Source organism: Brassica rapa, chromosome A08, assembly GCF_000309985.2.
Source record: "Brassica rapa cultivar Chiifu-401-42 chromosome A08, CAAS_Brap_v3.01, whole genome shotgun sequence".
In the NCBI taxonomy this organism is placed as follows: Eukaryota; Viridiplantae; Streptophyta; class Magnoliopsida; order Brassicales; family Brassicaceae; genus Brassica; species Brassica rapa.
The window spans coordinates 17,648,965-17,672,229 of NC_024802.2; the positions used below are offsets into that span (position 1 = coordinate 17,648,965).

Consider the following 23,265-nt stretch of genomic DNA (forward strand, 5'->3'; position numbering starts at 1 on the left):
AGAGCTCTCCAACAATAGATATTGAGAGGTAATCAAATTATTCTTGAAAACAGAACTCGCAGAAGCGTAACAACAACAAAAAAATGTTGGAAAACAACATTAGATAAGTAAACTCAGACGACAACTTCAAAAAAAAAATGTTTTATATAATAGGTTGGAAAAGAGTTAACAAGAAATTAAAATTGTTGACAGATCGGAGGTGTAATATGGGTAAAATAAATAATAATAAAAGCTTAGAAGATGACATCAGGGACGATTCCGAGCTCCTTGAAAACTTGAGGACAATCAGCGAGAGGAGTCTTCCTCATGAACCCAAGTGGGTTAATGGTTCGAACCTCGTTAGAGACAATGCCATCATTCGCCGTAAGACTGATCCTCGCTGCGTTTCTTAGGAACTCTTGGTTGTTCACCTCGCCGCACTCTGCGTCCGGTGATTCGACGAGGATGATCTCACACACTTCCTCTTCGTGGTCTCCCATAACTACCATCTCGTACTTTCCGTCTTTGTCGGTCACAGCTTCTTTGGTCAGTGTTACTGTCTGGTTCTCACGAGCCTTGCACTCAAGCTTTACCTTTGCCCCTGAAGAACACACACAAAGACGTACGTAAGGCGTTATATAATCTTATGAAACTAAAACATGCAAGACCATTAGCATGGTCGGAAGAAACATTCGCCTTAAGCACCAAATATCTCAGTTGAGTAATATATAAGTTTAGTAGCCTTTCAAATTATATATAAAAAAAATTATTACTAAAATGTTTATAGTTCCCAAAAACTTAAGGTCACCGCATGAAGATATGTGAATAACAGGGTCATATGACTCCGTATGTAGACGTTTTTGTGTAACCAATAAAAAAAGTTTTTCATAATTTTAGCAAAAAAAAAAAACCTTTTTCATAATTCAAACCACTGAACTAAACCAAAAGGTGATTTATTTTGTGTAACCAATAAACCTTACTATATAGATCCTAGCCATAGTCCTTAGTTACCTTCGAGGACTTTACTGAGGCGGGTCATGAATTGGACACGGCAAGTATCGCAGTAGACGGATCCTTTGATGTGGAACCGGTCCAAGTCGTCGGCATCAGCGGCGGCAAAGTGAAGAAGGGTGGTGAAACATAGGGCAGAGGCAAGGAATACGATGAAGAATTTGGCCATTATTAGTCCTGAATATTCTCCTCTCTAACTTTTGGGGACTTTGTATTTGTAATATTAGTTGTTGGGGGTAAACACAAAAAAATTGTAAGTTTTTGGTTGAGAGGAGACGCTATGATAGATCCAACCAAAATGTCTCCTTTTATAGATAACAAAATAGACAAAACAACAGAAACAATATGTGATCTTACATCTATTTTTGGATGTGCTTTGTTTATTTTTGGTGTTTGTGGTTCTTGAGTTTTGTACGGATGTCTTCTTTGAACCCGATTTTTCCTCCTTACCATCTCTCTTTTCTTTTATTAATAGATGCAGTTATCTTTTAAATGTGGACTTATTTTGAAATGTCAAACCATAACCTTATACTCTTACGTTTATATTTTGAATATAATACTGAAAAAAAAGAACGTGCAGCATAATAGCATATAAGAAATTTTTCAAAATAAAATAAAATTATAAAGCTAGAAATAAATCTGTAATTTTAAATTGGAACAAAAATATGTATATTTCTATACCAACTTTCAAGTGTTGTAAAATCACCAAGGTAATACAAGAAAATAATGTACAGACGAACTGGAAAAAGGAAAAAGTAAGACTGAAAGTTCTTAATCCGGACCAATCTCCCAAACTGTATAGTAAAAAAAACACAGAAATGGTTCATAGAAAAGCAACCGGAAATCAACATCAACCGGTTAAACACTCGACGACTTTACACAGTCTATAAGCTGGCAGTGATGAACGTGGACGTCTCTTGCTGTTTTATGCTATCTGCAACATGCGCAACAACTCCAGCTCCTGCTTTATAGAGCCTTTCACTTTTCACCTGAACAAGACCCAAATCTCCCCTATTAGTTAATGTCTGAAAGAAATCCAAAGTGAAGATGTTGGAAGAGTACGTGAATGTTGTTATGAGCTAAGTAAGGCCAGAAGGTGGAGTGGAAGCTGACATCAACTTTCTTCCACCCTAAAGTCTGCAGGCCACGGATCATCTCATCTGAAAATATTTGTGAAGACTGTTACTTTCTTGCTGACTTACACTTAGAGGTCTGTCAAATCAAATGTGGCTTTATTTTTGTGTCCTCACCTTCCACTATTTCATGATACTCGAGTGTGTTCTGAGGACTAGGCGAGCTTTGTGCGGCTTCCTTGGCTTTAGCAGCTTCTGGAGGAAAATGAGCTCCATCCGACGAAACAGGAGGGCAGTATTCAACATCAACAACATGCTTGTATCCATCTAGTGACCGGCGTGGAGGCTGCGTGTAACATAAAAACAGGGGAAACACAGATATCTATATGTAAATAGTTCTCAAACTGGTATCTGGCTAGTAACAAGCCACATAGAGCTTCTTGAAGAAGAGAATACCTACCAACCTTGTCTAAGATATTCGAGATTAATGAACTGCATCTTAATGAATCTCTACAGAAAAATGTTTTCAGTTTCACTTTTAAGATTTTTTACAGTACAACTGTTGTGACCCTAGATCTTAACCTCAGAGAGAAATTTGTTTTCTTTTACTCAGGAATCACAATGAGTTGAGCTAGCGTGGACAGTACAAGGTTCTTAACGTTTCCTATATGATCAGTCTCATGATTCTGAAAAATGGGACCCAATGCACTAACCTTTAACATCTCACTGCTAGAAGACACTATTACTATTGGTGAGTTCCAGTTTCTAGCTAGTGTGCTACAATTTTCAGAGTCACGTTATTGGTTGAGATTAAATTAAACGTACCTTGAAAAGTTCAGTTTCTCTCCTTATGGAAGATGTACGCCAACCAACCATGTCTAGTTGAAGTAAAAGAAAAACGAATGCAACCATGCCTAAAGAAGTTAAAAAAAGCAACAAAAATGCACAGGATACGGTCATAAGATACGTTTGCATACACGATGCGGCTTCGGAACGACCCCAAGGACGATCTGCCAGAAGATCAAATACATGAGAATCTCAAATAGGTCCTTGTGGGGCATAATGATTGAATTTGCTATTAAAAAAAAAGCATTTACTCACAAGAATTTCAGATCTTCACAATCAGACGCCATTCTCAATAGAAGAGGTGGTTTATCAGCTTTACCATCAGTAAGAAACAACTGGCTACCAGTCCGACCAACAACGAATGGAGCTAATGGTGCAGCGAGTCTTTCTAATATAGGAACTCCCAACAAGAAAGGCAGCTGACACAAGGGAGATAATGAGACTGAGTTTCTAGGACACTTTTGATGAAAATAATTATATATTTCTCAACTAAGCATACACCACATGTACGTTTAGGTACTGCAACAAGTACTCTGATTCCAGTTATGATAAGAGGAAATGAAGAGAACCTGCTTTCTGCCTCTGACTCCTAGATGAGGTGTTGCCAAGGTGATGAAATTAATCGGCTCTAGCCCAGCAAGCAGACCTCGCGGAAGATGTGAATTCCCGGAGTTAGAGACAGCAGCACCATCACTGGCTGGTGCCGAGTAAAGAACAGCAACAGCATGTCTGGCAAATAAGCCGCCGAGGGAGTGGGCTAAGAAGGAAATCTTCTTTAAGCTCTTGCTCTTTTGGATAACTTGCCTAACCTATTCCTCTCTCAGATCAAGAATAGAAACTGATGATCAGCTGCTATACCGAAGAAGTTCAGGATAGAAAAACCTTTACAAGAAAATAAAAAAACTCACCTCTTCTGCTAATCGTTTCCCAGCTCCATCGATCCCGCCAAACGTTTTAGTGAAGGTATTTGAAGAACTTGCTGTGCATGTTCAGGGGAGGAAGAGTAAATTAAAAAAAAAAAAAGAGAGAGCATAATGTGTGATTAACGCATGGCATAGAAGAACATGAGTAGAGTAATAAAATACAAAACTAAAGAACAGTAAGAATAACGTGTTGGTGTTCTCAGACAAACAGATGTGGAAATTTTCCAAAAAGTTATCTTTCGCCACTTGCCGCTAAAGATGATTATAAGAGTTTGAAGCCTTTCCAATTCTATGCTCAGAGTCAGCATATGCATTTAAAATAAACGTTCCATTTGCAAAAAAACTCTCTTCCATATATAGTTCAACATCTGCTCAACTAAGAGAGGATAAAAAGCATATACCATAAATCAAGAATCTTCTTCCAAGGCGTCTTTTCATCTCAGCTTCTACGTAGAGCCAGTCGCTAGGACTGCAAGTAATGGTACTCTTAGTAAATCATTAAATCTGAAAACAGTATCGTAGAAAATGATAAACACAACTTTAAGATTCTATGCCAACCTAAAGAGAGAGGAATCTATAATACCATGTTGGGTTTCCGCAAGATGTTAAAACTTGTAAGGGGCATATCATATACCTGGCCAAGATACCGTGTACAAGAACAAGAAGGTGATCAGGTTCAACTTTCTCATCGGCGTCACCTTTAGATAGCGAAAATTTCCGTTGGGCAGTGGCACTCATTGCTTGAACTCTGAGTCCCTGATGGTTCCAGCTTCTGCTAGACCCTGTTTGTGTGCAGAGAGAAAATCAAACAAAAGAAGAATATAAACGCAAATTAAGAAGCGCTGACAAAATATAACTATTTTCTTGGCTTTTTTTTTCACAATCGTTGAACATCTTTGGAGCTTCTTTGGTTCTTTTGCTGTTTGTAGAAAAGTAAAGAATCTGCGTTTTCAAAATCACATAATCGAGAGATTCGAGCACTAATCTACATCTTTTGATCTCGAGATCAATTCCAAGAATCAAGATCCACCAATAATACAAAAAGAAACCATTACCGAAATCAAAATTCAAAATCTCGGAATAGCCACAAGAGCACGATGAAGAAGAAACGACGCCGGGAAACTGCCTTGCTCTGCTACAGCTTGGCTTAGCGAAACCACCACCACGACGATCTGGTGAGTAGTATCTACAAGGAGGCTGAATCCAAGAAGCCGTAGACATTGATACTCTTATGTGTGTATATATACACAGAAGACAAAAATAAAAACAGAGGAAAGATCCTTGAATCGCGGTTTGAGAGTGACGTCAGCTTATATAACCATATCACGTCTCTACGTTATCCTCATCATTGAGTCCCATCCCATCCCATGCTCTCTATCTCCTCTCCTGATATTTTTCCTCTGGGAAATTATATGTTTTTTTTATATTGTTAATAAAAACAATTTCGGCTACTGTTAAACACGACTAAAGCAAAAGCAGTACCTTATAATATAAAATGGAAAACACACAGAATATTTTATTGGACTAGAAAACGAAATACGAAAGTGGAACGTATGATTACTTTTGAATTTTATATTTTTATTCAAATGTTTATGATCGGACCAGATTCTCTCCTCATCAATGGTGTTTCCATCTCGACATCTTTTAAAAAAGACTAAATGTCAGGCTTGAATAATATACAAGCTAAAACAAACAATAATTATATTTATTAATGTCAACTTCGAGAACTTTTGTTAAGCAAAAATACACATCTCATTATTATGACTTTAAATCAATAATGCTTGTGTTAAACATGTAATATATACTTACTTGTTCAACTAACAGAATCAAAATGTTGTCTCATGGTTTTCACTTTTGAGTTACCTTACAAATCAGGTATTCGAATTGGGACACTCAAGTCTTAAGTCCGTACAAATCAAGGTTTTTGACTTCTTTACATATGCTTTTAGACAGGCCTGCTTTTAGACAATGTCTTTACGTGTTAGTCGAGAAGGCGTTAAAACATCATGTGTAGTGCTGATTGGTTTATATGTCGAGGTGCCGTCTAGGTTGTTTTTTTCTTGCATTATTTTATTGATTATTTGTATATTTAGTTTCGCTCTGTATAGTTAGTAGTATATAGTGGATGGAGTAGATTATGTGCAGAAGCTAATAATGTTTTATGTACCAAAAGAAAAGATGATAAGTTTATGACATTTTAAAAGCATTTGGCAGTATGCAAAGGTTTCTGAGGCATCATGTGATTTGAATGCTATGGAGATTGAGTAGCGTCCTGATAGCATCCCGCTTCCTACCACACCACCAATTGCAAGCAAAGGGGCAACTGGTTCATCCCGAAGAAGGCCCAAAACTCTGGAGCAGAGAGAAGCTGCCATTTCTCCATGTTGGTAAATGATTGAAAGTATCAGCTCTCCAGTTCCAGTGGTTAATGGGTCGTCGCCTAGAGCAAGAACTTGAGAGATGAAAGAGATAACAAAGTGGCAATTTTATCACATATTGCCCATATGCATAACGAACGTATCTGGAAACTTATGCACACAGGACATGATGTTACTGTAAATAGGGAATTGGAATAGGAAGCTACCTTCTATCATATATTCATATGAATGGTTTTGGATTTGAAGTTCAGCTTTCGAATAGATTCAAATTCAACAAGGCGCAATGTGATAGTATACCGAATCAAGAATACATAAAAGAGTTAAAAGCAGAAAAGAGCATATCAAACAAGATTACAGATAGAGAGAGGAGAGAGACGAGCTTCAAGCCCGTTTGCCGCTGCTAGGGTTGGACTTAGGGCAGAGATTCCAACGACCCTTTGCACGCCGGCGCTTGATGGTGGCTCTACCGCTAGTGGTTCTCATCCTCAAACGGAAACCATGAGTCCTAGCCAGAGACTTTCTTGACCTGCTCCTCTTCGTTTGACACAGAGCAGCTTTTCCAGCTCTCACCACAAGGCCTCTTCGTTTCTGGCTGTTCAGGCCGCCACTGGCTCCACTGCTGAGATCAAACGCAACCGACAAACCTGAGAAGACAGCGAAACGAAACAAAACATGAGCATCATTATTGGTCTGGTAGATAAGGTTTTGTGAAGCATATAAGCTAGATGAGAAACATAGAGAGTCAATGGATCTCAATGAGTTGAACAGAATAACAATAAAGCTACTAGCTTTCCTAAACCCAGAATCGGATTCAGCTTTCTCCAGCTAAAAAGGAAGAAGCTTTACGAATAAAACTAACCAGAAAATGAAGATGCGAGGGAAAGAGATGAAGAGAGAAACGAGCAATGGAGCAGCTGAGAAGAAGCTGATGTCGAAGAGCTGAGAGAAAACGGAGCCCGTCTCGAGCCCGTGCTGAGAGAAAGCGAAGCGGAAGGGACGCCAATCTTCCCGGTTGATGAAGAAGGATGACATAAACGCGACGAAGCCGAAGCTGCAACGGAGATGGATAAGGAAGAAGCCATTGAAATTATTTTTTCTTATCTCCTTCCTTCTTATCAACCAACATACAGTAGTGCAGAGAGTTTATCCTATACAGTGGCTACCACCGTAATTTTGGTAAGGCATCAAATCAGAATAAGCCACGTGTTACCAGGTGAATACTTCAGCCCAACTATCGTCTCATGTAGTCATATGTCCAATTTGCATAAGCCCAACAATTGTCTCAACTTGTTACAACTCTCTTTAGGAATGTGAATCGGGTTAGACAGGAAGCTCATTACCAAATTCAAACCGGTTTAACAAAGAAATGAAATACAGAAGCATCTTATGTGGTTATGTGATATAATCTTTCCTGCTTTAATGTATTTGTTCAAAACAAGTACTCTATATAACAGGGAACGAGAGGAACCACAAACTAAAAGAGATTTCTACAAATTTCCAATATGTTTCGGGAGTCTCTCATCTTTTGAACATCTTGGACCACATGTAGAGAATGAAGAAGCAGAAGAGCGCGAAAAGAACCACGTGCATGATGTGGTTGTTGCCACTTCGTATGATGCTCAAGTTCAGTTTCCTTATGTTGTTCTTCACCCCGGCTTGTGCTCTCATCAGTGTCACTTGCTGTCACCCAAAAAAAAAAGAACACCATTAAAGCATTTGGCATCCTAGAGAATCTTTATAAAAGTATTGAATGCGTTTCTCTGCAGTCTCACACAACCAAATCTAGTTGTTTGTCATAATCTTCCGTGGATGTTCTATATACTCAACACCATATTGTCATTCATAAGGAGACCGGTAGTCAACAACTGAAACCATTTCATGGTGCGTTCGCTTAACTAGCCGAGATTAAAGATACCTACTCCTACCCACCAGAGTTCAGACCAGACCTTGAGTACAACAAGTCTGAACATACTCTAAAACTGTGACTTTACCAAGATTCATTGCTTTGTAAGCTACACTAGAATTCATATACCCTACTTTGCTATGTAGCTATAGCTTCTAAAATAATTAAAAACCCATATTGACTGGGGTGAGTAAGCAATTAAGCATATACATTTGAATCAAGAGCTTCAGTGACATCAAACAACATACCAGTTCATCTAAGAAGTCCCTCTGAAACTTAGCTTCCGACCCAATTTCTTGAGCAATCTGCATCAATATAAAGCGATCAAAGGAAACTCATTTACACACTGAAATAGAAAAAAAAACAAAATCATGAGGGGTAAGCTATGATGTAAACACACAACAAATCGTCAAGAACTTTTACTGATTCCTTCAAGCATGAATGGTATAAAACAATACGCAAGGAGGGTTTAAAAAAAATATTGAAAAAGAGGATTTTAACTGGCAACTCAGCTAATTAATCATAAATTCAATGATGATTAAACAAATGCATTACCCTGGATCTAAAAAACACCAGCTAATTTACCTAAGCCTTTAGATTTTAAAACAAGCAACAAAAAGTTGTTCCGGACACTGAGACATACACAAAGAGTCTTTTGCAATGACAGGACACAAACCGTCACATACGAATATACAATACATAAGAGAGATAAAAAAAAAAACTTTATACGATCAAGAGACCCATAATCCTTAAAATCATACGATACATGTGGCATTCGAGAGAAGAAGAGTGTGATTTTACATTTTTCAATTGCCTGACTTGGCCATGGAGACCAGTGATCTCATCATCGAGATCAGAGTGCATGGGATCAATCCTTAGCTGGATTTCCTCCGAACCTGTAGCAGTTCTAGTGCTAAGTCCATCTCTGTAACCAAACACAGGAACCATTAAATACCTATCTATCCAGATCATTAGAGGAAAGAAATCAAAATCTATACCTGGATCTGTAAGGAGCGGCACCGCCGTAAAGAGAACCACCCGCACCGCCTCTGTGAGGATTCGATGCCATCGAAACCCAAATCAAAGGAGAGAAAGTTTGACGAGAGAAATTGAAATCAGGAGAAAGTAGAAAAATAGGTTGCGAACTGCGAGAGGGGGATGATGACACGATGAAACAAGCTCGCGTGGTTTTCTTCGATTCAATAACGACCGTCAAGACACACGTGGCGTTGTAACATTGGCTGGTTATCGTCATAAAGACAAGAGATTATTGTAAGAAAAACAAAAAATAAGAAGGGGTATTTTAGTAAATTTGGATTATTCGGATATAAACCGGTAGTTAATGTTTTGATAACCGATTTCACCGGTTATCATTCTCAGTTTCTGACAAGCAGACTTTTTCTGAAGCTTCCCAAGTTCCCACGAGCCAAAAAGAGAACAAGACAAGAAGAAACACGTGTCTCCCACGAGTACGTGTCGAACTTTTTCCAAACTAAACTGCTTTGTTTCGGATCTCTTTCTTCTCATTAGATTTTCGCCACACACAGAATCCATTTTCCCTTTTTTTTGATGTTTTTACTCCATCGCAGGCTTCCTTTACTCGCACGCACAACCTTCCTCTGCAACTCCATGGAGCCTGCGGTGACTACGACGGCGACGACATCTTCTCTCGGTGGGTCTTCTCGACTCGCGGCCTTGGCTCAGCAACTGCGGATGTACAAGCCGCCGCCTTCTTCAACGTTCGATGAAGCCGAGGAGATGCAGGCGGATCAGGAGAGCGCGGGGAAGGTGGTATCTCAGGTTGGGTTTCAGGAATCTATGACTCCGGTTCCGAAAGATCCTGAGAGGTTCAGACCGAAGCGAGCGGCTGTGTTGATCTGTATCTTCGAAGGAGAGGAGGGTGATCTACGCGTCATCCTCACTAAGAGGTCTTCCAGACTGTCTACTCACTCGGGTTAGTCTTTGAACTTGGAGATAATTGAGTTAATATGCATAACGGCTATGGAGATTATTCTCAGTTGATGCGTTTGAGATTGGAACAAAACAGATTGTGTTTTGGTCTAATATTGAGGTAGTTGCTTGCTATCAACTTAGTGGTTATGGTAGCATTAATTTTTTATTTTTTTAATTATTGCAGGAGAAGTTTCACTGCCGGGTGGTAAGGCGGAGGAGGATGATAAAGATGATGGGATGACTGCAACCAGAGAGGCCGAGGAAGAGATTGGATTGGACCCTTCACTTGTTGATGTTGTCACCTCTCTCGAACCATTTCTTTCTAAGGTATAAAGATAGATGCTGATTTTCTCCTTGTCTTTATATGTGATATACATGTTCTTAGTGAAATCATAGTAATTGATTGCGAATGATGTGGATGTTACAAACTATATTGCGGATCTGTGCTTGAACGTCAAGTATGAGTTACTAGTGGCTCCATTTTACGTTGACTCTTGAACCTTCATCTTAGTTGTATTACGTCATAGTAGCAGAGATCTAGTTCCTAAAGTGATTTTCTTGAAAGCTATCTAGTTTTAATTCTGGTAAACGGCAGAATCATACCTTTTTGTTGCTGCTTAGGCTCTAAGGATAATGTTCTTTGCCGTATGTCAAGCTTTTTTTTCACTTTAAAGAAAAAGATAGATGCATAATTCTCCATTTCTGGCTGATATTTTTCTTACATGCGTGTCATTGTCTTGCAGCATCTCCTAAGAGTAATACCTGTGATAGGAATCTTGAGGGACAAAAAAACATTCAATCCAAAACCAAACCCTGCGGAAGTGGAAGCTGTGTTTGATGCACCTTTAGAAATGTTCCTCAAGGTTATCCTCTCATTTTATACTCAAGTTACTTATAGTTAGTTATCTTTTGCCTTTTAAAGCATCATTGCTTGAACTTTTTTTTGTTCTTGACCAGGATGAGAACAGGAGATCTGAAGAGAGAGAGTGGATGGGAGAAAAGTATCTGATCCACTACTTTGACTACCGAACAGGAGACAAAGATTATACGATATGGGGTTTAACTGCCGGGATTTTGATCAGAGCTGCATCTGTGACTTATCAAAGACCACCTGCTTTCATCGAGCAGTGCCCTAAGTTTAAGTACCCCAAAATGGTAGAGAAAAATACTTGTATGCCTTAATGAACATAACATGAATGGTGTTTCCTTAGATTGGTCTTCTTCCGGTATAAGATCAATCAAGAAGACAATAAACACTCCATGCAACTGATTATGTACCAGTGAATGCAGAACTAGGCCACTTATGTATATGCGGACATCTCTTGTTCATGTCCAGATGACACATCTCATGACAACTTTCCATGAATCTTCTGTTTATGAGGAGATACTTGGAGGGGTTTCATCTCGTCATGATCTATAGGTCAGTCTGTACTTTTGATTTTTAATATAATTACATTGCAGCTTTTTCTAGGCTTCATTTCTAAGTTGTATGCTTGATGTGATCCAGAGAAAAGTTGGCTGCTTATGGTTCACCCTCGGTTGTTGATTTGGAGGACAACTCAAGACTCACCTTCAAACGCTCATTTTCTATTGTAAAACTTGTGCAATATAAATAAATTTGTATCCCTAAACACAATTTGAAAGCAAACTTTGTCTTATGAACCTTGTAATATATTTGTATTGATTTGTGGCGATTACATTATTATCTCTGGACTAGATTTGCTCTGTTTCAATGGCACCTTCACTTTCGTTTACCTTAGTAGGCTAACGCCAGGACCAACATTCATTTGTATTGAGACCTCCTCTCCTGTTATTGCATTGTTTAGGTTTGATCTTGTTCTGCCTTGGCAGTTTTTTATGGATGGCTTCGATTCTTCATTCATGGTTCTTGGAAAAATCTATCAAACAGGTCTCATTGTAGACTCGTTCAAAAATGCTCTTATCTCTCATGTTGTTCAGTTGATGCCTTCTTTTTGCATTCCCTCTTGATGCTTCTTATGTTGGAATGCTTAATCAAAATTCTTTTTCTGAAAAAAATTAATATATTTTTCTGTTTCTGCAGCTCATTCGTTGTGTTAAGTAGGCAGCCTACAAAACGAGATGCTCCTCGGTATGTTTTTCGTCTCCACTGCATTAATAGTTAATGATAATATTTGGGGGGTTGTTTATGATATGCACTTGCTGAAATGAAAGGGAGATAGATAGTTCTTCAGTTGTTTAGCAAGATATGTGATAAACGTAGGACTAAAAAAATTGATTATCTAGACCATCTGATTACAAAAGTAAATGGGGACATCTCGAGTGACCTCTAGCACCCAAAGGGAGAATCATACAAGTAAAGACCAAATGTCCTGTTTTTATACAATTTAGTTAGTGATCTCATTCTTAGTTTACTTTTTCTTAACGTTCTAGTCTGAATAGGATGTTTTCTAGATCTATTCTATCAGATTTTTATCAATTGAACTTCCATTGATATGATCACTTGCATTTTCTTAAGAAAGTGGAATTGCAATGTACTCTAGATGGAAAAAATAGAAATAGCTTTGTACATCAATCCTTAGTCCTCTTGACATACTTTTACTTAAAAAAAGGTATATGGGGCATTCCGAGAATTGAACTCGGGACCTCTCGCACCCTAAGCGAGAATCATACCACTAGACCAAATGCCCTGTTGTTTAGCAATTATTAAGTTAAAATCTTGAAGATCTGGTCATACTTTGAAATTGTTCCCTTAGTTGACTTTTACTAAACAAATATTTTAGTCTTATTAGTTAGATTTAATCTATGAAATGATAATATGGTGCTCCGTTTGGAAAGCATAACCTGGTTTAAAATTCTTTCACTGGGTGAAACCATAATACTGAAAGCTCTTTCAGTTTGGTATTGAACTTTGAAACAAATTTATCAAGAAAAAGTGTCACAGGGGCATTCCGAGAATCGAACTCGGGACCTCTCGCACCCAAAGCGAGAATCATACCACTAGACCAAATGCCCTGTTGTTAAGCACTTTAGCTATTAGGTTGAAGATGATAATAGTTCTTTTTCCACATTGATCCTATTCTCTTAGTTGACTTTTGTCTGAATAGGATATTCCTAGATCAATTATCTTAGTGTTAGGATTTCAGGTAATGTACATTGTGTTTCTTATATTGGTTTTGGAAGATATATATGTTCATGTTTATGAATTGAAGCTGGACTTGTATTGCTAATTGGTATAATACTGCTGTATCCATCAAACCATACACAATACTATAGATCCCAACTCTAGAGATGGAAAATTAGAACTTATTTTTGTGTCTTATGTTTGTAGTAGTATAACTGTATAAGATATACACAAGGTAAAGTAAATAAATGCTATTTACTAGCTAATAAGCCCATTCTTTAGGAAGAAAGACTTGTCTGGAACGAGAAGAGATGATGGGGCATGGCTTCTTCTTGGGTCTCTTCTCTTCTGAGCTACTCACCGGTCTCGCAGGAAGAAACACTCCAGTGCCACGTGGCTTAACTCGCCCTGTGCTGGCATCATCACTACTTGGCTTCTTTATGGAACCATAGTGGTTCAAGGCGTGCCACATCCTTGGCTTTCGATCATGGTAGCTACCTCCTCTATAGCTCTGTCAATTATGTAACAAAGATTGATTAAATAGACATCCTTAACATTACCATTAATAATAAGTCGTGATGATATAACAGAATAAAAACCTGTGGATATGGACCGATGCAATCAAGAAAGACCTCGTTGAAGAGGTTTGAAGGTAAGAGAAACAATACTTCCTCCGCACGCAACACAACCTCTCCTTTACAAGACATGTTGGGTATTTTTTTGGGGATACAATATTTTCAAAGACTACTACAAAACTCTATCCAGTCTCTTTCTATATATATCTTACGTAGCCCAGGATTCAAGGTAATCCTAATGAGGGTCGGGTCGAGTTAGTTGAACATCTCTCATTGTGGAGTGGTGGTGGTTGGTGCGTAAGTATGCATGTGGCTTCTCTGTGGTATAGTTCGGCTTAAACCATAAACACTAGATTTGGTTGGTTATGCAACATTCTTCTAACCCACCACACCAACCCTTCCTTCTGTTTGACCACCAAACACCATATGTTATATATTTTATTAGTGGTTGACCTAAAATACACAATCCAAAATGCTTGCATGTTTTCTTTGAATCAGAGACATGGAGAGATTATTGAATATTGACAAGTAATATTGTAACTTGATAATGTTAATTTTTGTCACTATTCTTGAACTTGGCAATCATATTGTAGCTTTTACTTAGATTCTAATTGGTGACCATGTTGAAAGAAAAAATTATGGTAAATTATTTGTTTCTCAAAATTTATACCGGTTAGGTTAAATTTTTAGTCAAATTATTAAAAAGTGAATCTTACTTTTTTTTCTTCTAAATTTCTTATAATAAATGAATTTATAAAAAAAAGTTTTTCCCTGCAATTTTGATGAGGAACAAAATGAACAAAAAATCATATACTTTTATTTTTTCAATTTCTCGAATAAAATTTTATTTTTTATTTTGTTCAATTTTGCATTCATCTAGTGGTCACAAATAGAAGCCTTAGTCAAATCTCACGAGGACATAGCATACTTTCCAATTCGGTTTGTTCGGGTCATGAAACATAGAAATTGAATTATACTGGTTCTGGTTCGGTTTTAATTGACAAAACCGGATTTGCCAGCTCTAGTTATGCGTGCATAAACCGGATCTTGTCAAACCCCTAAACACGCTTGACGTGAATTTTCAATAATAAATTTTTTTTTTTCGCATGCTCGTCACTGTGATGCGTTATTCGCCGACGGGCATGAAGTTTCACACTCGTCTCGTCGTCGAACTTCCGATCCGGCGTGAGCGTTTTCATCGGATTAGTCCTCTTTTGTCGTTGATTTGCTACTTCACGGGGGTATGTATGCCCACCACTTGTTCGACGAAAATCTACCTGAAATGTTGGATGATTAAGCAGAGTTTGGAGAGAAGCTTTCATGAAAAGCGAGATCTATGGTAAGTGGGTAAAGTACTCTGTAATAGTAGTTGCTTATTCGCTGTTCAATGCTAGCATCTGCAATGTTGAAACTAAGGCCCCTTATATTATAATATTATGTATCCTACATATATAAGCTCATCTATCTTCTAGAGCCTATGCTTATTACATTTTGAGAATGAGCATTCTTAACATAGGGGCAATTTAATGCATCTGGTGAATGATGACTGACTACATATAATATAGTTTTGAGCTGGTGTTTTTCTTACATCTTATACTTTCGTAAATAAAGTCAAAAGGGCGTTTGAGAATCAAACTCAGAAGCTAAAAGAATCATACCACTAGGCCACTAGAACAAATGCCATGTTGTTAAGCAATTTAGTTAAAACATTTAAGATTTGGTCATACTTTGGTCTAGTTCCCATAGTTGACTTTTACTAAAATAAATATTCTACTCATTGTAGGATGTTTCTAGATCTAATCTGATGAGATCTCTCCACTTGAAGTTCCAATGGAATATGATTATTTGCATTGCCACTAAAAATGGATTCTGGTTAGTACTCTACCCTGTATGGATATACTCCAGTTAAATTGTTCAAGCTTCTTCCATGGGAAAACCTTCGGAAGAGGATAAACATTTTTTCCGTTAAAACTTTTGAATTGGCTATATGCTCTTGTTTGTCTTAAACATTGGACTTGTCCATACTGCTATAGCTTTTTTTAGGCTCTACACTAATCTAAAAGCTAGTTTTGAATCCCTATTTATAATTTATTTAACTGGAACTGCATTTGAAATGTAGTGCTTGCAATGAAGCAGAAAAGAATAATTGTTTGTCATCCATATCTCAATTTGTTTTATGCATATTCACGTTTACTAAAAATGTCAAGGGGGCATTCCGAGAATCGAACTCGGGACCTCTCGCACCCAAAGCGAGAATCATACCACTAGACCAAATGCCCTGATGCTTAGTGTTTACAATCTTTTGCTGAGAAAGGATCTGAGTTTGAAATTTGAAGTTTAGTATTTCCAGTCCTTTCATCATCTGCCTCACTGATGTTTATGCCATCTATTTTCTTTATTTGCCCTGATGTTAGATGCTTAATCACGATTATTGTGCTGCTTTTGCAGCTCAATCTTGAATCTGGCAGCTTTCAAATTGTTATGGCCTTCGCCGTATGAAGTTTACTGGTTGAAAGACTTATAAATTGATATTGGACGTGAAGCAGCGGTATGCTTTTCTTTTTCTTTTTATTATGTGCTCAACTATGAATCTTAAGTTGTTTAAGTTTTCTTTTTCTCTTGCTGAAATGAAAGAGGAACATATCATCTGCAGTTGTTGGATAATAACTGTAAAAACATCTAGAATTGAATCAATATTACTTTCTAAAAAATTTTAAGTAGGCATTTAGAACATTTGTGTTACAAAAAGTCAATGGGGCATTCCGAGAATCGAACTCGGGACCTCTCGCACCCAAAGCGAGAATCATACCACTAGACCAAATGCCCTGTTGTTGATTTAGTTCCATTAAGCATCATCTTGATAACTCATGTGGAAAGAGAAACACAATTACTCTGTTTTACAAGAAACTTACCGTTGGGGGTTTTGCTTTTGAGGATTCTATGTTTGGCAACATGCATAGAGCTTGAGTAAGTTCAAGTTATTCTGTATTGCATCTTTGAATGTGATATTAGAATGGCTTCTTGGTTAGATAAGCTGTAAGAAATTATTACATTTTAGATCTAGTTCTATTAGTTGACTTTCAAGGCTTAATTGTAAAAGTTGATTGCCTATAATTCACTATTGATGAAATGTTAGCTGGCAGTTGGAAACATTTCTTTAACAAAAAGTCAAAGGGGCATTCCGAGAATCGAACTCGGGACCTCTCGCACCCAAAGCGAGAATCATACCACTAGACCAAATGCCCTTTTGTTGATTAACTCAGTCAGTGCATAATTGTTCCTAAAATGTAGACACTGGTTTGCTCTTTTGTTCACTTCTGCAGTTGTCTCTTGGGGTAGCATGGAAGAATTTGCTATCTAGAAAGTATTTTCTTGCTGCACATATGAGTCAGTTGACTTGGAATCAAAGGTGCATTTTGATGCTCATTATATTACTTGCAACAACTCACTCACCAAGTAAGAATCTTACTACTACACCAGATGCCCTGTTTTTATTACCTTGTTCAGTTAATGGGTTGGACTACCAGTCTCTCCTTGTTTCAATTTTTTTTCTACCTTTGTTTGCCCAGTGAATACTAAATCACAATTCGTTTTCTCTTTCTGCAGCCTATTATATGTGAATTCGGCAGTCTACAAAACGTGATGATGTGCCCTATATGAAGTTTACTACTTACAAAGATTAATTGACTGTGCGTGAAACAGCGGTATGATCTTTTTATTTAAACTTAGCATTTAAATTATGAAATTTATGGTAAATTCCCTTCCTGAAAATAAATAAAAGGGTAATTATTATATGGTATCCTCTGTTGGAACAAGATATGTTAAAACTGTAGGATCAAAAATAAAGACTGAATTTGTTAGAAAATCTTACATCTACTTTAAAAAGTCAGGGGGCTATTCGGAGAATGGAACTCCGGACCTCTCACACCCTAAGCGAGAATCAAACCACTAGACCAAATGCCCCATTATATGTGTTTTTCATCTAAACATTCTCTCTGTTCCTTTGCTCTTTGCTTGAAAGAACTGTTCTTGGAACGAAGTTCTTCTTCTTCATGAACAAAACAATGGAAATGCATATTGTTCAAGTGTCATATTACTAAGATAAATGCTTTCAGGTTTCTTCTTGAATGTAGATCTAAAGAAAGTGTTACCTAATTTCAAGAATCAGGCTAGGTACCTTGATAATTGCATGTGCTTTTGTTGATCATTAAAATGGTTTCAGTTCTTGATTTATAAATCCCTGCAAAAGAAGTTTTGTTTTTAGTGAAATTTGCATTTTACTTTTATCCAATTGATGTGGTTTGATTTTTGAAGAATTATTTGCACAAAGTTAGTAATTGTCTCTTGTATTCTGGATGAATTTGCAGAAGGGAGGTGTTTTGTGGTTGAAGAGTTTGCTTAGTTAAAATGGGTAAGGGTCTTGTCCTTTTGTTTGTTGAAATGTTAAAATCATTGTTTAAGCCGCGTTTCTAACTTAGTGCCCCTGAAATGCGAGGGAAGTCATTAATGTTCTGTGTTCCATTGCTGAAGCTCATTAATTAATCGCAGTGACGCCAGACGACATGCAAAGGTATGTTTCAGTCTAAAACTGTTTTTTAGTTTGCCTTTAAACATTTTGCATTAAAAGTTTTAAGAGAAATTCCAATAGGAGTATTTAAAAGATTTTCTTATTATTAAAAGAATACGTATATGATCCAGATAAATCTTGGTCATTTGTTGAAACCTAGTTTACAAATTTTTTATATCAGAAGAGAATAGTCCTCATGTCCTACATTCAATTCGCTTTTAGACCAACCTTATGACAGCTCTCCAATAGTTCGATTCTTTATGATCATGTTTGTCTAACATTTGTTTTGATCGTATCACTATATTAATCTTTTTGGTTATTAACTATTTTTGATAAGCCCCTAAAAGTCTATAAAAAATGGTCCCTGCTAAATTACTGTTATTACGGTGGAAATTATTCTAGATGCCTAACTTTGCCTAATTACTATATGAATCTTTACTTAGTAAATTTTTATTTGCAAATAAGGTCTGGAAACACATGCTTGGACTCAGGGTTGGCCCTGAGCATAGGACCTCTTTCATCTATATTGGTAGACTACATATAATAGTTTTGAGCTGGTTTTACATCTTATACTTTTGTATATAAAGTCAAAAGGGCTTTTGGGAATCAAACTCGAGACCTCTCGTAACAGAATCATACCACTTGACCAAACCCATGCCTGGACTCAGGGTCGGCCTGAGCATAGGAACTCATACATCCACGTTGTTAAGCAATTTAGCTCAAACGTTTAGGATTTTGTCATACTTTGGTCTACTTCCCTATTTGACTTTTCCTAAACTAAAGATATATTGTAGTCTTTGTTGGATGTTCCTAGATCTAAACTGATGAGATCTCTTCACTTGAAGTTCCAATGGAATGATCATTTGCATTGCCACTAAAAATGGATTTTTGGTTAGTATTGCACCCTGTATGGAAATACTCCAGTTAAATTGTTCAAGCCTCTTCCATGGGAAACCACTCAGAAGAGGAAAAACTTTCATCCCGTTAAATTTTTTTGAATTAACTATATATGTTCTTGTGTGTCTTAAACGTTTGATCTTGACCATACTGCTATACTGAAAACCGCTGGATTTCACACCCTAATTATTTTAGGCTATTACACTATCTAAAAGCTAGTTCTGAATCTTCTATAGGTGGAATTGCCTTTGAAATGTTTGGGCTTGCAATGAAACAGAAAAATATTCTTATTAGGTCATCCATATCTCAGTTTGTTTTATTTTATGCATGCACATTTACTAAAAATATCATCGGGGCATTCCGAGAATCGAACTCGGGACCCCTCGCACCCAAAGCGAGAATCATACCACTAGACCAAATGCCCTGATGCCTAGTGCTTACAATCTTTTGCTCAGAAAGAAAAATACTCAGTTCACTACTTTTCATTCCAGAGGATTTCATACTAAATGAGTTTCGAAATTTGAAATTTAGTTTTTCCAGTCTTTTCATTATCTGCTTCACTGTTGTTTATGCCATCTATTTTCTTTATTTTCCCTGATGTTAGATGCTTAATCACGATCCTTGTGCTGTTTTTTTCAGCTCAATCTTGATGAATCTGGCAGCTCACAAATTGTGATGGCCTTCTCCGTATGAAGTTTACTGGTTTAAAGACTTACAGATTGATATTGGACGTGAAGCAACGGTATGCTTTTCTTTTTCTTTATATTATATGCTCAATGATGAAACTTAAGCTGTTTAAGTCTTCTTTCTCTCTCGCTGAAATGAAGAGGAGCATATTATATGCAGTTGTTGGACAATAACTGTAAAAACATCTAGGATTGAATCAAGATTATATTCTAAACAACTTTAAGCAAGCATTTAGAACATATTTGTTACAAAAAGTCAATGGGGGCATTCCGAGAATCGAACTCGGGACCTCTCGCACCCAAAGCGAGAATCATACCACTAGACCAAATGCCCGGTTGTTCATTTAGTTCCATTAATTATCATTTTAGATCGAGTTCTATAAGTTGACTTTCAAGGCTTGATAGTAAAATTTGATTGTCTATAATTCATTATTGAAGAAATGTTAGCTTTTTTGAACATTTGTTTTACAAAAAAATCAAAGGGGCATTCCGAGAATCGAACTCGGGACCTCTCGCACCCAAAGCGAGAATCATACCACTAGACCAAATGCCCGGTTATTGGTGTTTTTCACCTAATATTTCTCTTTGTTTCATTGCCTTTTCATGAAAGAACAGTTCTTGGTTCATAGTTCTTCTTCCTCAACTATACAATGGAAATGAATATTGTTTAAGTGTCATATTATTAAGATGATTATTTCAGGTTTCTTGTAGAATGTAGATTTAAAGAAATTTCCCTGATTTCAAGAACCAGGCTAGGTAGCTGTTTCAACCAGCGGGAAACTCATAATCCTTGATAAGTGCATGTGCTTTGTAGATCATTAAAATGTTCCAGTTCTTAATTTTTTAAATCCCTGCAATTTTTGTTTTTGTTTTTTGTTGACATCTACATATGATTTTTGCCCAATGGCTGTGGTTGAAGAATCTAGTTGAAAGCTAGTATAAGTATTGTCTCATGTTTGGTCAATGAATCTGTAGAAGGGAGGTGTTTTGTGGTTGAATTGTTTACTTAGTTAAAATGGGTAAGGGTCTTGATGTCCTTTTGTTTGTTTTAATGTTAAAAAAATCATTGTTTAAGTGGCGTTTCTAATTGAGTGGCCCTGAAATGCGAGGGAAGTCATTAATGTTCCGTGATCCATTGCTGAAACTCATTAATTAATCGCAGTCATGCAAAGGTATGCATGCTGCCGTCTCAAACTGTTTTTTAAGTTTGCCTTTAAACATTTTGCATTAAAAGTCTTAGAGCAATTCAACATTTGAGTTCGATTTAATATCAGAAGAGAATAGTCCTCTTGTCCTACATTTTTCAATTCGGTTTTAGATCAACCTTATGAAAGCCCTCCAGTAGTTTGATTCTGTATGATCTTGTTCGTCTAACATTTGTATTGATCATATCACTATATTAATCTTTTTGGTTATTAACTATTTCTGATAACCCTAGAAGTCTATAAAACAAAATAGTTCCTGCTATATTACGATGGAAATTACTCTAGATGCCTAACTTTTCCTCTTGAGGGTTTGTTCTTCATGTAGCTGGCAACATACAGTTCATGTAAGTTCAGACTCCTTTAGTTAATTCATTGATCTGGTGAGAAATTTGTTACTTTAGATAATTAAAAAGAAAGCTACTTTTCAGATCTAGATCTGTTAGATAACTCTATAAGGCTTAGTAGCAAAGGTGGATTGTCTGTAATTGAATATTGTTGAGATGTTAGGTCGCTGTATACTTAAAACTAAATATTATAGTCTGAATAGGAGGTATTTTAAAAAAAAAAAGTCTGAATAGGAAATTCCTAAATCTATTATATGAGACTTCTTCCAAGTTCCAACTAGTACTTCAGACATTATACTTGCATTTTCTTTAGAAACTGAATTTTTGGTTTGCAATTGTGAACACAGGTGTATATTCATTAGAAGAAAATAGTCATCTTATCCTAAAATTTTCAATTGGCTGTTTACATTAATCATTTGAAAGCTTTCCCTAGTTCGATTACTTATGATCTTGTTTGTATTATGATTTGACTGGATTCCAAAAGAATCCACTGAAAGGTAAAAGAAAGAACCCTCTTTAGTCATACATGTCTCAGTTTTGTTATAACACAGTCACCAACAAAAAGTTAACGGGGGCATTCCGAGAATCGAACTCGGGACCTCTCGCACCCAAAGCGAGAATCATACCACTAGACCAAATGCCCTATTGTTATCCATTCAATGCATAACTGTTCTTGAAACTAGACACTGGTTTTAGGCTTGTTTTCTTTTCACTTTCCACAGTGGTCTCTTGGAGAAATATAGCAGCATTCAGCTATTGATGCTCCTGATCAATCGGCTATTCAGAAAGTGTTTTCTCGCTGCACATGTGAGTCAGTGGATGTGAAAGCCAAGGTACATTGTGATTCTTGTTCTCTTACTTGCATTTCAGAAATTTATACCAAAAGTAGTGAGAATCTTAAATAGCCTTTCTAATCGTGAAGATAAATAAATGCATGTGAACTAAAGAAGAGTTTGTTCTATGATATCTATCTCCTGATATTTGAAACATAAGGTTTACAAAAATTCAATGGGGGCATTCCGAGAATCGAACTCGGGACCTCTCGCACCCAAAGCGAGAATCATACCACTAGACCAAATGCCCGGTGTTGATTTAGTTCCAATAAGCATCATTATAGATCTTGTTCTATAAGTTGACTTTCAAGGCTTGAAAGTAAAATTTGATTGTCTGTAATTCATTATTGATATATTAGCTGCATTTTGAACATTTCTTTTACAAAAAGAGTTAAAGGGGCATTCCGAGAATCGAACTCGGGACCTCTCGCACCCAAAGCGAGAATCATACCACTAGACCAAATGCCCGGTTATTGGTGTTTTTCACCTAAACTTTATCTTCGTTCCATTGCCCTTTTCTTGAAAGAACAGTTATTGGTTCGTAGTTCTCCTTCCTCAACAATACAATGGAAATGTTACATTATTTAAGTGTCATACTATTAAGATGATTATCTTCACTTTTTCTTGTAGAGTGTAGATTTAAAGGAAAATTTTACCTGAATTCTGGAACCAGGCTAGGTAGCTGTTGCAACCAGAGGGAAAATCATATCCTTGATAATTGCATGTGCTTTGTAGATCTTTAAAAGTTTCAGTTCTTGATTCTCTATATTCCTGCAATTTTTGTTTTTGTTTTTCATTGACAACTACATATGCTTTTTGCCCAATTGCTGTGGTTCGATTTTGAAGAATCTAGTTGAATGCCAGTATAAGTATTGCCTCATGTTTTCTTGATGAATCTGTAGAAGGGAGGTGTTTTGTTGTTGAAGTGTTTGCGTAGTTAAAATGGGTAAGGGTCTTGTCCTTTTGTTTGTTACAATGTTAGTCATTGT

General features: G+C 36.9%; 7 protein-coding genes, 1 long non-coding RNA gene and 10 other non-coding genes across 50 annotated transcripts in view; 3 read left to right on the forward strand and 15 right to left on the reverse strand.

The window, feature by feature from the left end:
- Positions 1 to 15: 15 nt before the first annotated feature.
- LOC103835297 (pollen-specific protein-like At4g18596) lies at positions 16 to 1,415 on the reverse strand. Its single transcript, XM_009111438.3, has 2 exons — positions 991 to 1,415; positions 16 to 580 (listed from the first exon to the last, which is right to left on the reverse strand). Exons 1-2 carry the CDS (start codon positions 1,157 to 1,159, stop codon positions 234 to 236), a joined length of 516 nt encoding a protein of 171 aa, XP_009109686.1. The 5' UTR covers positions 1,160 to 1,415; the 3' UTR covers positions 16 to 233.
- A 220-nt stretch (positions 1,416 to 1,635) lies between these two features.
- LOC103835299 lies at positions 1,636 to 5,325 on the reverse strand. The gene is made up of 11 exons (XM_009111439.3): positions 4,888 to 5,325; positions 4,467 to 4,614; positions 4,234 to 4,301; positions 3,818 to 3,888; positions 3,479 to 3,718; positions 3,165 to 3,328; positions 3,018 to 3,073; positions 2,889 to 2,941; positions 2,241 to 2,409; positions 2,053 to 2,150; positions 1,636 to 1,979 (listed from the first exon to the last, which is right to left on the reverse strand). The coding sequence occupies exons 1-11, from the start codon at positions 5,051 to 5,053 to the stop codon at positions 1,875 to 1,877; spliced, it is 1,338 nt and encodes a 445-aa protein (XP_009109687.1). The 5' UTR covers positions 5,054 to 5,325; the 3' UTR covers positions 1,636 to 1,874.
- On the forward strand, positions 2,416 to 2,970 carry LOC117127400. Its single transcript, XR_004450417.1, has 2 exons — positions 2,416 to 2,824; positions 2,856 to 2,970. It is a non-coding gene; the product is annotated as an uncharacterized LOC117127400 (long non-coding RNA).
- Positions 5,326 to 6,429: 1,104 nt separating the features above from the next.
- Positions 6,430 to 7,350, reverse strand: LOC103835300 (50S ribosomal protein L34, chloroplastic). The gene is made up of 2 exons (XM_009111440.3): positions 7,070 to 7,350; positions 6,430 to 6,854 (listed from the first exon to the last, which is right to left on the reverse strand). Exons 1-2 carry the CDS (start codon positions 7,290 to 7,292, stop codon positions 6,592 to 6,594), a joined length of 486 nt encoding a protein of 161 aa, XP_009109688.1. The 5' UTR covers positions 7,293 to 7,350; the 3' UTR covers positions 6,430 to 6,591.
- A 180-nt stretch (positions 7,351 to 7,530) lies between these two features.
- LOC103835301 (bet1-like protein At4g14600) lies at positions 7,531 to 9,357 on the reverse strand. The gene is made up of 4 exons (XM_009111441.3): positions 9,112 to 9,357; positions 8,915 to 9,038; positions 8,362 to 8,418; positions 7,531 to 7,890 (listed from the first exon to the last, which is right to left on the reverse strand). The coding sequence occupies exons 1-4, from the start codon at positions 9,180 to 9,182 to the stop codon at positions 7,729 to 7,731; spliced, it is 414 nt and encodes a 137-aa protein (XP_009109689.1). The 5' UTR covers positions 9,183 to 9,357; the 3' UTR covers positions 7,531 to 7,728.
- Positions 9,358 to 9,382: 25 nt separating this feature from the next.
- On the forward strand, positions 9,383 to 11,784 carry LOC103835303 (nudix hydrolase 15, mitochondrial). 4 transcript variants are annotated; one of them, XM_009111446.2, is made up of 6 exons: positions 9,383 to 9,582; positions 9,703 to 10,067; positions 10,251 to 10,393; positions 10,810 to 10,929; positions 11,024 to 11,486; positions 11,574 to 11,784. In XM_009111446.2, the coding sequence occupies exons 2-5, from the start codon at positions 9,743 to 9,745 to the stop codon at positions 11,246 to 11,248; spliced, it is 813 nt and encodes a 270-aa protein (XP_009109694.1). In that variant the 5' UTR covers positions 9,383 to 9,582; positions 9,703 to 9,742; the 3' UTR covers positions 11,249 to 11,486; positions 11,574 to 11,784. The 4 variants fall into 4 exon arrangements, with proteins under 4 accessions (XP_009109694.1, XP_009109693.1, XP_009109692.1 ...); XM_009111445.3 differs by lacking the exon at positions 9,383 to 9,582 and having other exon boundaries at positions 9,626 to 10,067; positions 11,024 to 11,221; positions 11,348 to 11,486; XM_009111444.3 differs by lacking the exon at positions 9,383 to 9,582 and having other exon boundaries at positions 9,626 to 10,067; positions 11,024 to 11,221; positions 11,357 to 11,486.
- Positions 11,785 to 12,049: 265 nt separating this feature from the next.
- Positions 12,050 to 14,449, reverse strand: LOC103835304. Its single transcript, XM_009111447.3, has 2 exons — positions 13,769 to 14,449; positions 12,050 to 13,680 (listed from the first exon to the last, which is right to left on the reverse strand). The coding sequence occupies exons 1-2, from the start codon at positions 13,874 to 13,876 to the stop codon at positions 13,432 to 13,434; spliced, it is 357 nt and encodes a 118-aa protein (XP_009109695.1). The 5' UTR covers positions 13,877 to 14,449; the 3' UTR covers positions 12,050 to 13,431.
- TRNAP-AGG lies at positions 12,664 to 12,735 on the reverse strand. The gene has a single exon. It is a non-coding gene; the product is annotated as a tRNA-Pro (tRNA).
- TRNAP-UGG lies at positions 12,989 to 13,060 on the reverse strand. Its single transcript has one exon. It is a non-coding gene; the product is annotated as a tRNA-Pro (tRNA).
- Positions 14,450 to 14,583: 134 nt separating the features above from the next.
- LOC103835305 (pentatricopeptide repeat-containing protein At1g28690, mitochondrial) overlaps positions 14,584 to 23,265 on the forward strand; it is a 14,167-nt gene continuing 5,485 nt past the window's right edge. For 5 of the 30 annotated variants that reach the window (XM_033277620.1, XM_033277619.1, XM_033277624.1 and 2 more), the window contains exons 1-10: positions 14,585 to 15,083; positions 15,528 to 15,616; positions 16,193 to 16,292; positions 17,068 to 17,200; positions 17,351 to 17,448; positions 18,112 to 18,155; positions 18,245 to 18,314; positions 19,848 to 19,950; positions 22,166 to 22,276; positions 22,907 to 23,222. The gene's annotated coding sequence lies outside the window, so the exon portion shown is untranslated. Of the gene's footprint in view, positions 15,084 to 15,527; positions 15,617 to 16,192; positions 16,293 to 16,647; positions 16,781 to 17,067; positions 17,201 to 17,350; positions 17,449 to 18,111; positions 18,156 to 18,244; positions 18,315 to 19,847; positions 19,951 to 20,464; positions 21,067 to 22,165; positions 22,277 to 22,906 lie in introns of those variants that run through there. The other 25 variants (XM_033277626.1, XM_033277628.1, XM_033277633.1 and 22 more) reach the window with 15 other exon arrangements.
- On the reverse strand, positions 15,952 to 16,023 carry TRNAP-UGG. The gene has a single exon. It is a non-coding gene; the product is annotated as a tRNA-Pro (tRNA).
- On the reverse strand, positions 16,499 to 16,570 carry TRNAP-UGG. The gene has a single exon. It is a non-coding gene; the product is annotated as a tRNA-Pro (tRNA).
- On the reverse strand, positions 16,918 to 16,989 carry TRNAP-UGG. The gene has a single exon. It is a non-coding gene; the product is annotated as a tRNA-Pro (tRNA).
- On the reverse strand, positions 20,157 to 20,228 carry TRNAP-UGG. Its single transcript has one exon. It is a non-coding gene; the product is annotated as a tRNA-Pro (tRNA).
- On the reverse strand, positions 20,376 to 20,447 carry TRNAP-UGG. Its single transcript has one exon. It is a non-coding gene; the product is annotated as a tRNA-Pro (tRNA).
- Positions 22,015 to 22,086, reverse strand: TRNAP-UGG. Its single transcript has one exon. It is a non-coding gene; the product is annotated as a tRNA-Pro (tRNA).
- On the reverse strand, positions 22,455 to 22,526 carry TRNAP-UGG. Its single transcript has one exon. It is a non-coding gene; the product is annotated as a tRNA-Pro (tRNA).
- TRNAP-UGG lies at positions 22,673 to 22,744 on the reverse strand. Its single transcript has one exon. It is a non-coding gene; the product is annotated as a tRNA-Pro (tRNA).

Bases quoted from the DNA above. Each gene is read 5' to 3' on its own strand.
- LOC103835303 (XM_009111443.3), top strand. From the start codon at position 9,683: ATGTTTTTACTCCATCGCAGGCTTCCTTTACTCGCACGCACAACCTTC. The intron at 10,068-10,250 runs GTTAGTCTTTGA...TAATTATTGCAG, and splicing joins CAGACTGTCTACTCACTCGG to GAGAAGTTTCACTGCCGGGT. The intron at 10,930-11,023 runs GTTATCCTCTCA...GTTCTTGACCAG, and splicing joins CTTTAGAAATGTTCCTCAAG to GATGAGAACAGGAGATCTGA.
- LOC103835300 (XM_009111440.3), bottom strand. From the start codon at position 7,292: ATGGCTTCTTCCTTATCCATCTCCGTTGCAGCTTCGGCTTCGTCGCGT. The intron at 6,855-7,069 runs GTTAGTTTTATT...CTGTCTTCTCAG, and splicing joins CCTCGCATCTTCATTTTCTG to GTTTGTCGGTTGCGTTTGAT.
- LOC103835299 (XM_009111439.3), bottom strand. From the start codon at position 5,053: ATGTCTACGGCTTCTTGGATTCAGCCTCCTTGTAGATACTACTCACCA. The intron at 4,302-4,466 runs GTATATGATATG...CATTACTTGCAG, and splicing joins GTACACGGTATCTTGGCCAG to TCCTAGCGACTGGCTCTACG. The intron at 3,889-4,233 runs GTATATGCTTTT...GAACATGCACAG, and splicing joins AAGAAGATTCTTGATTTATG to CAAGTTCTTCAAATACCTTC.
- LOC103835301 (XM_009111441.3), bottom strand. From the start codon at position 9,182: ATGGCATCGAATCCTCACAGAGGCGGTGCGGGTGGTTCTCTTTACGGC. The intron at 9,039-9,111 runs GTATAGATTTTG...GTTTGGTTACAG, and splicing joins GCCGCTCCTTACAGATCCAG to AGATGGACTTAGCACTAGAA. The intron at 8,419-8,914 runs GTAAAATCACAC...ATATTGATGCAG, and splicing joins AAGTCAGGCAATTGAAAAAT to ATTGCTCAAGAAATTGGGTC.
- LOC103835304 (XM_009111447.3), bottom strand. From the start codon at position 13,876: ATGTCTTGTAAAGGAGAGGTTGTGTTGCGTGCGGAGGAAGTATTGTTT. The intron at 13,681-13,768 runs GTTTTTATTCTG...CATAATTGACAG, and splicing joins GCATCGGTCCATATCCACAG to AGCTATAGAGGAGGTAGCTA.
- LOC103835297 (XM_009111438.3), bottom strand. From the start codon at position 1,159: ATGGCCAAATTCTTCATCGTATTCCTTGCCTCTGCCCTATGTTTCACC. The intron at 581-990 runs GTAACTAAGGAC...TGTGTTCTTCAG, and splicing joins CCTCAGTAAAGTCCTCGAAG to GGGCAAAGGTAAAGCTTGAG.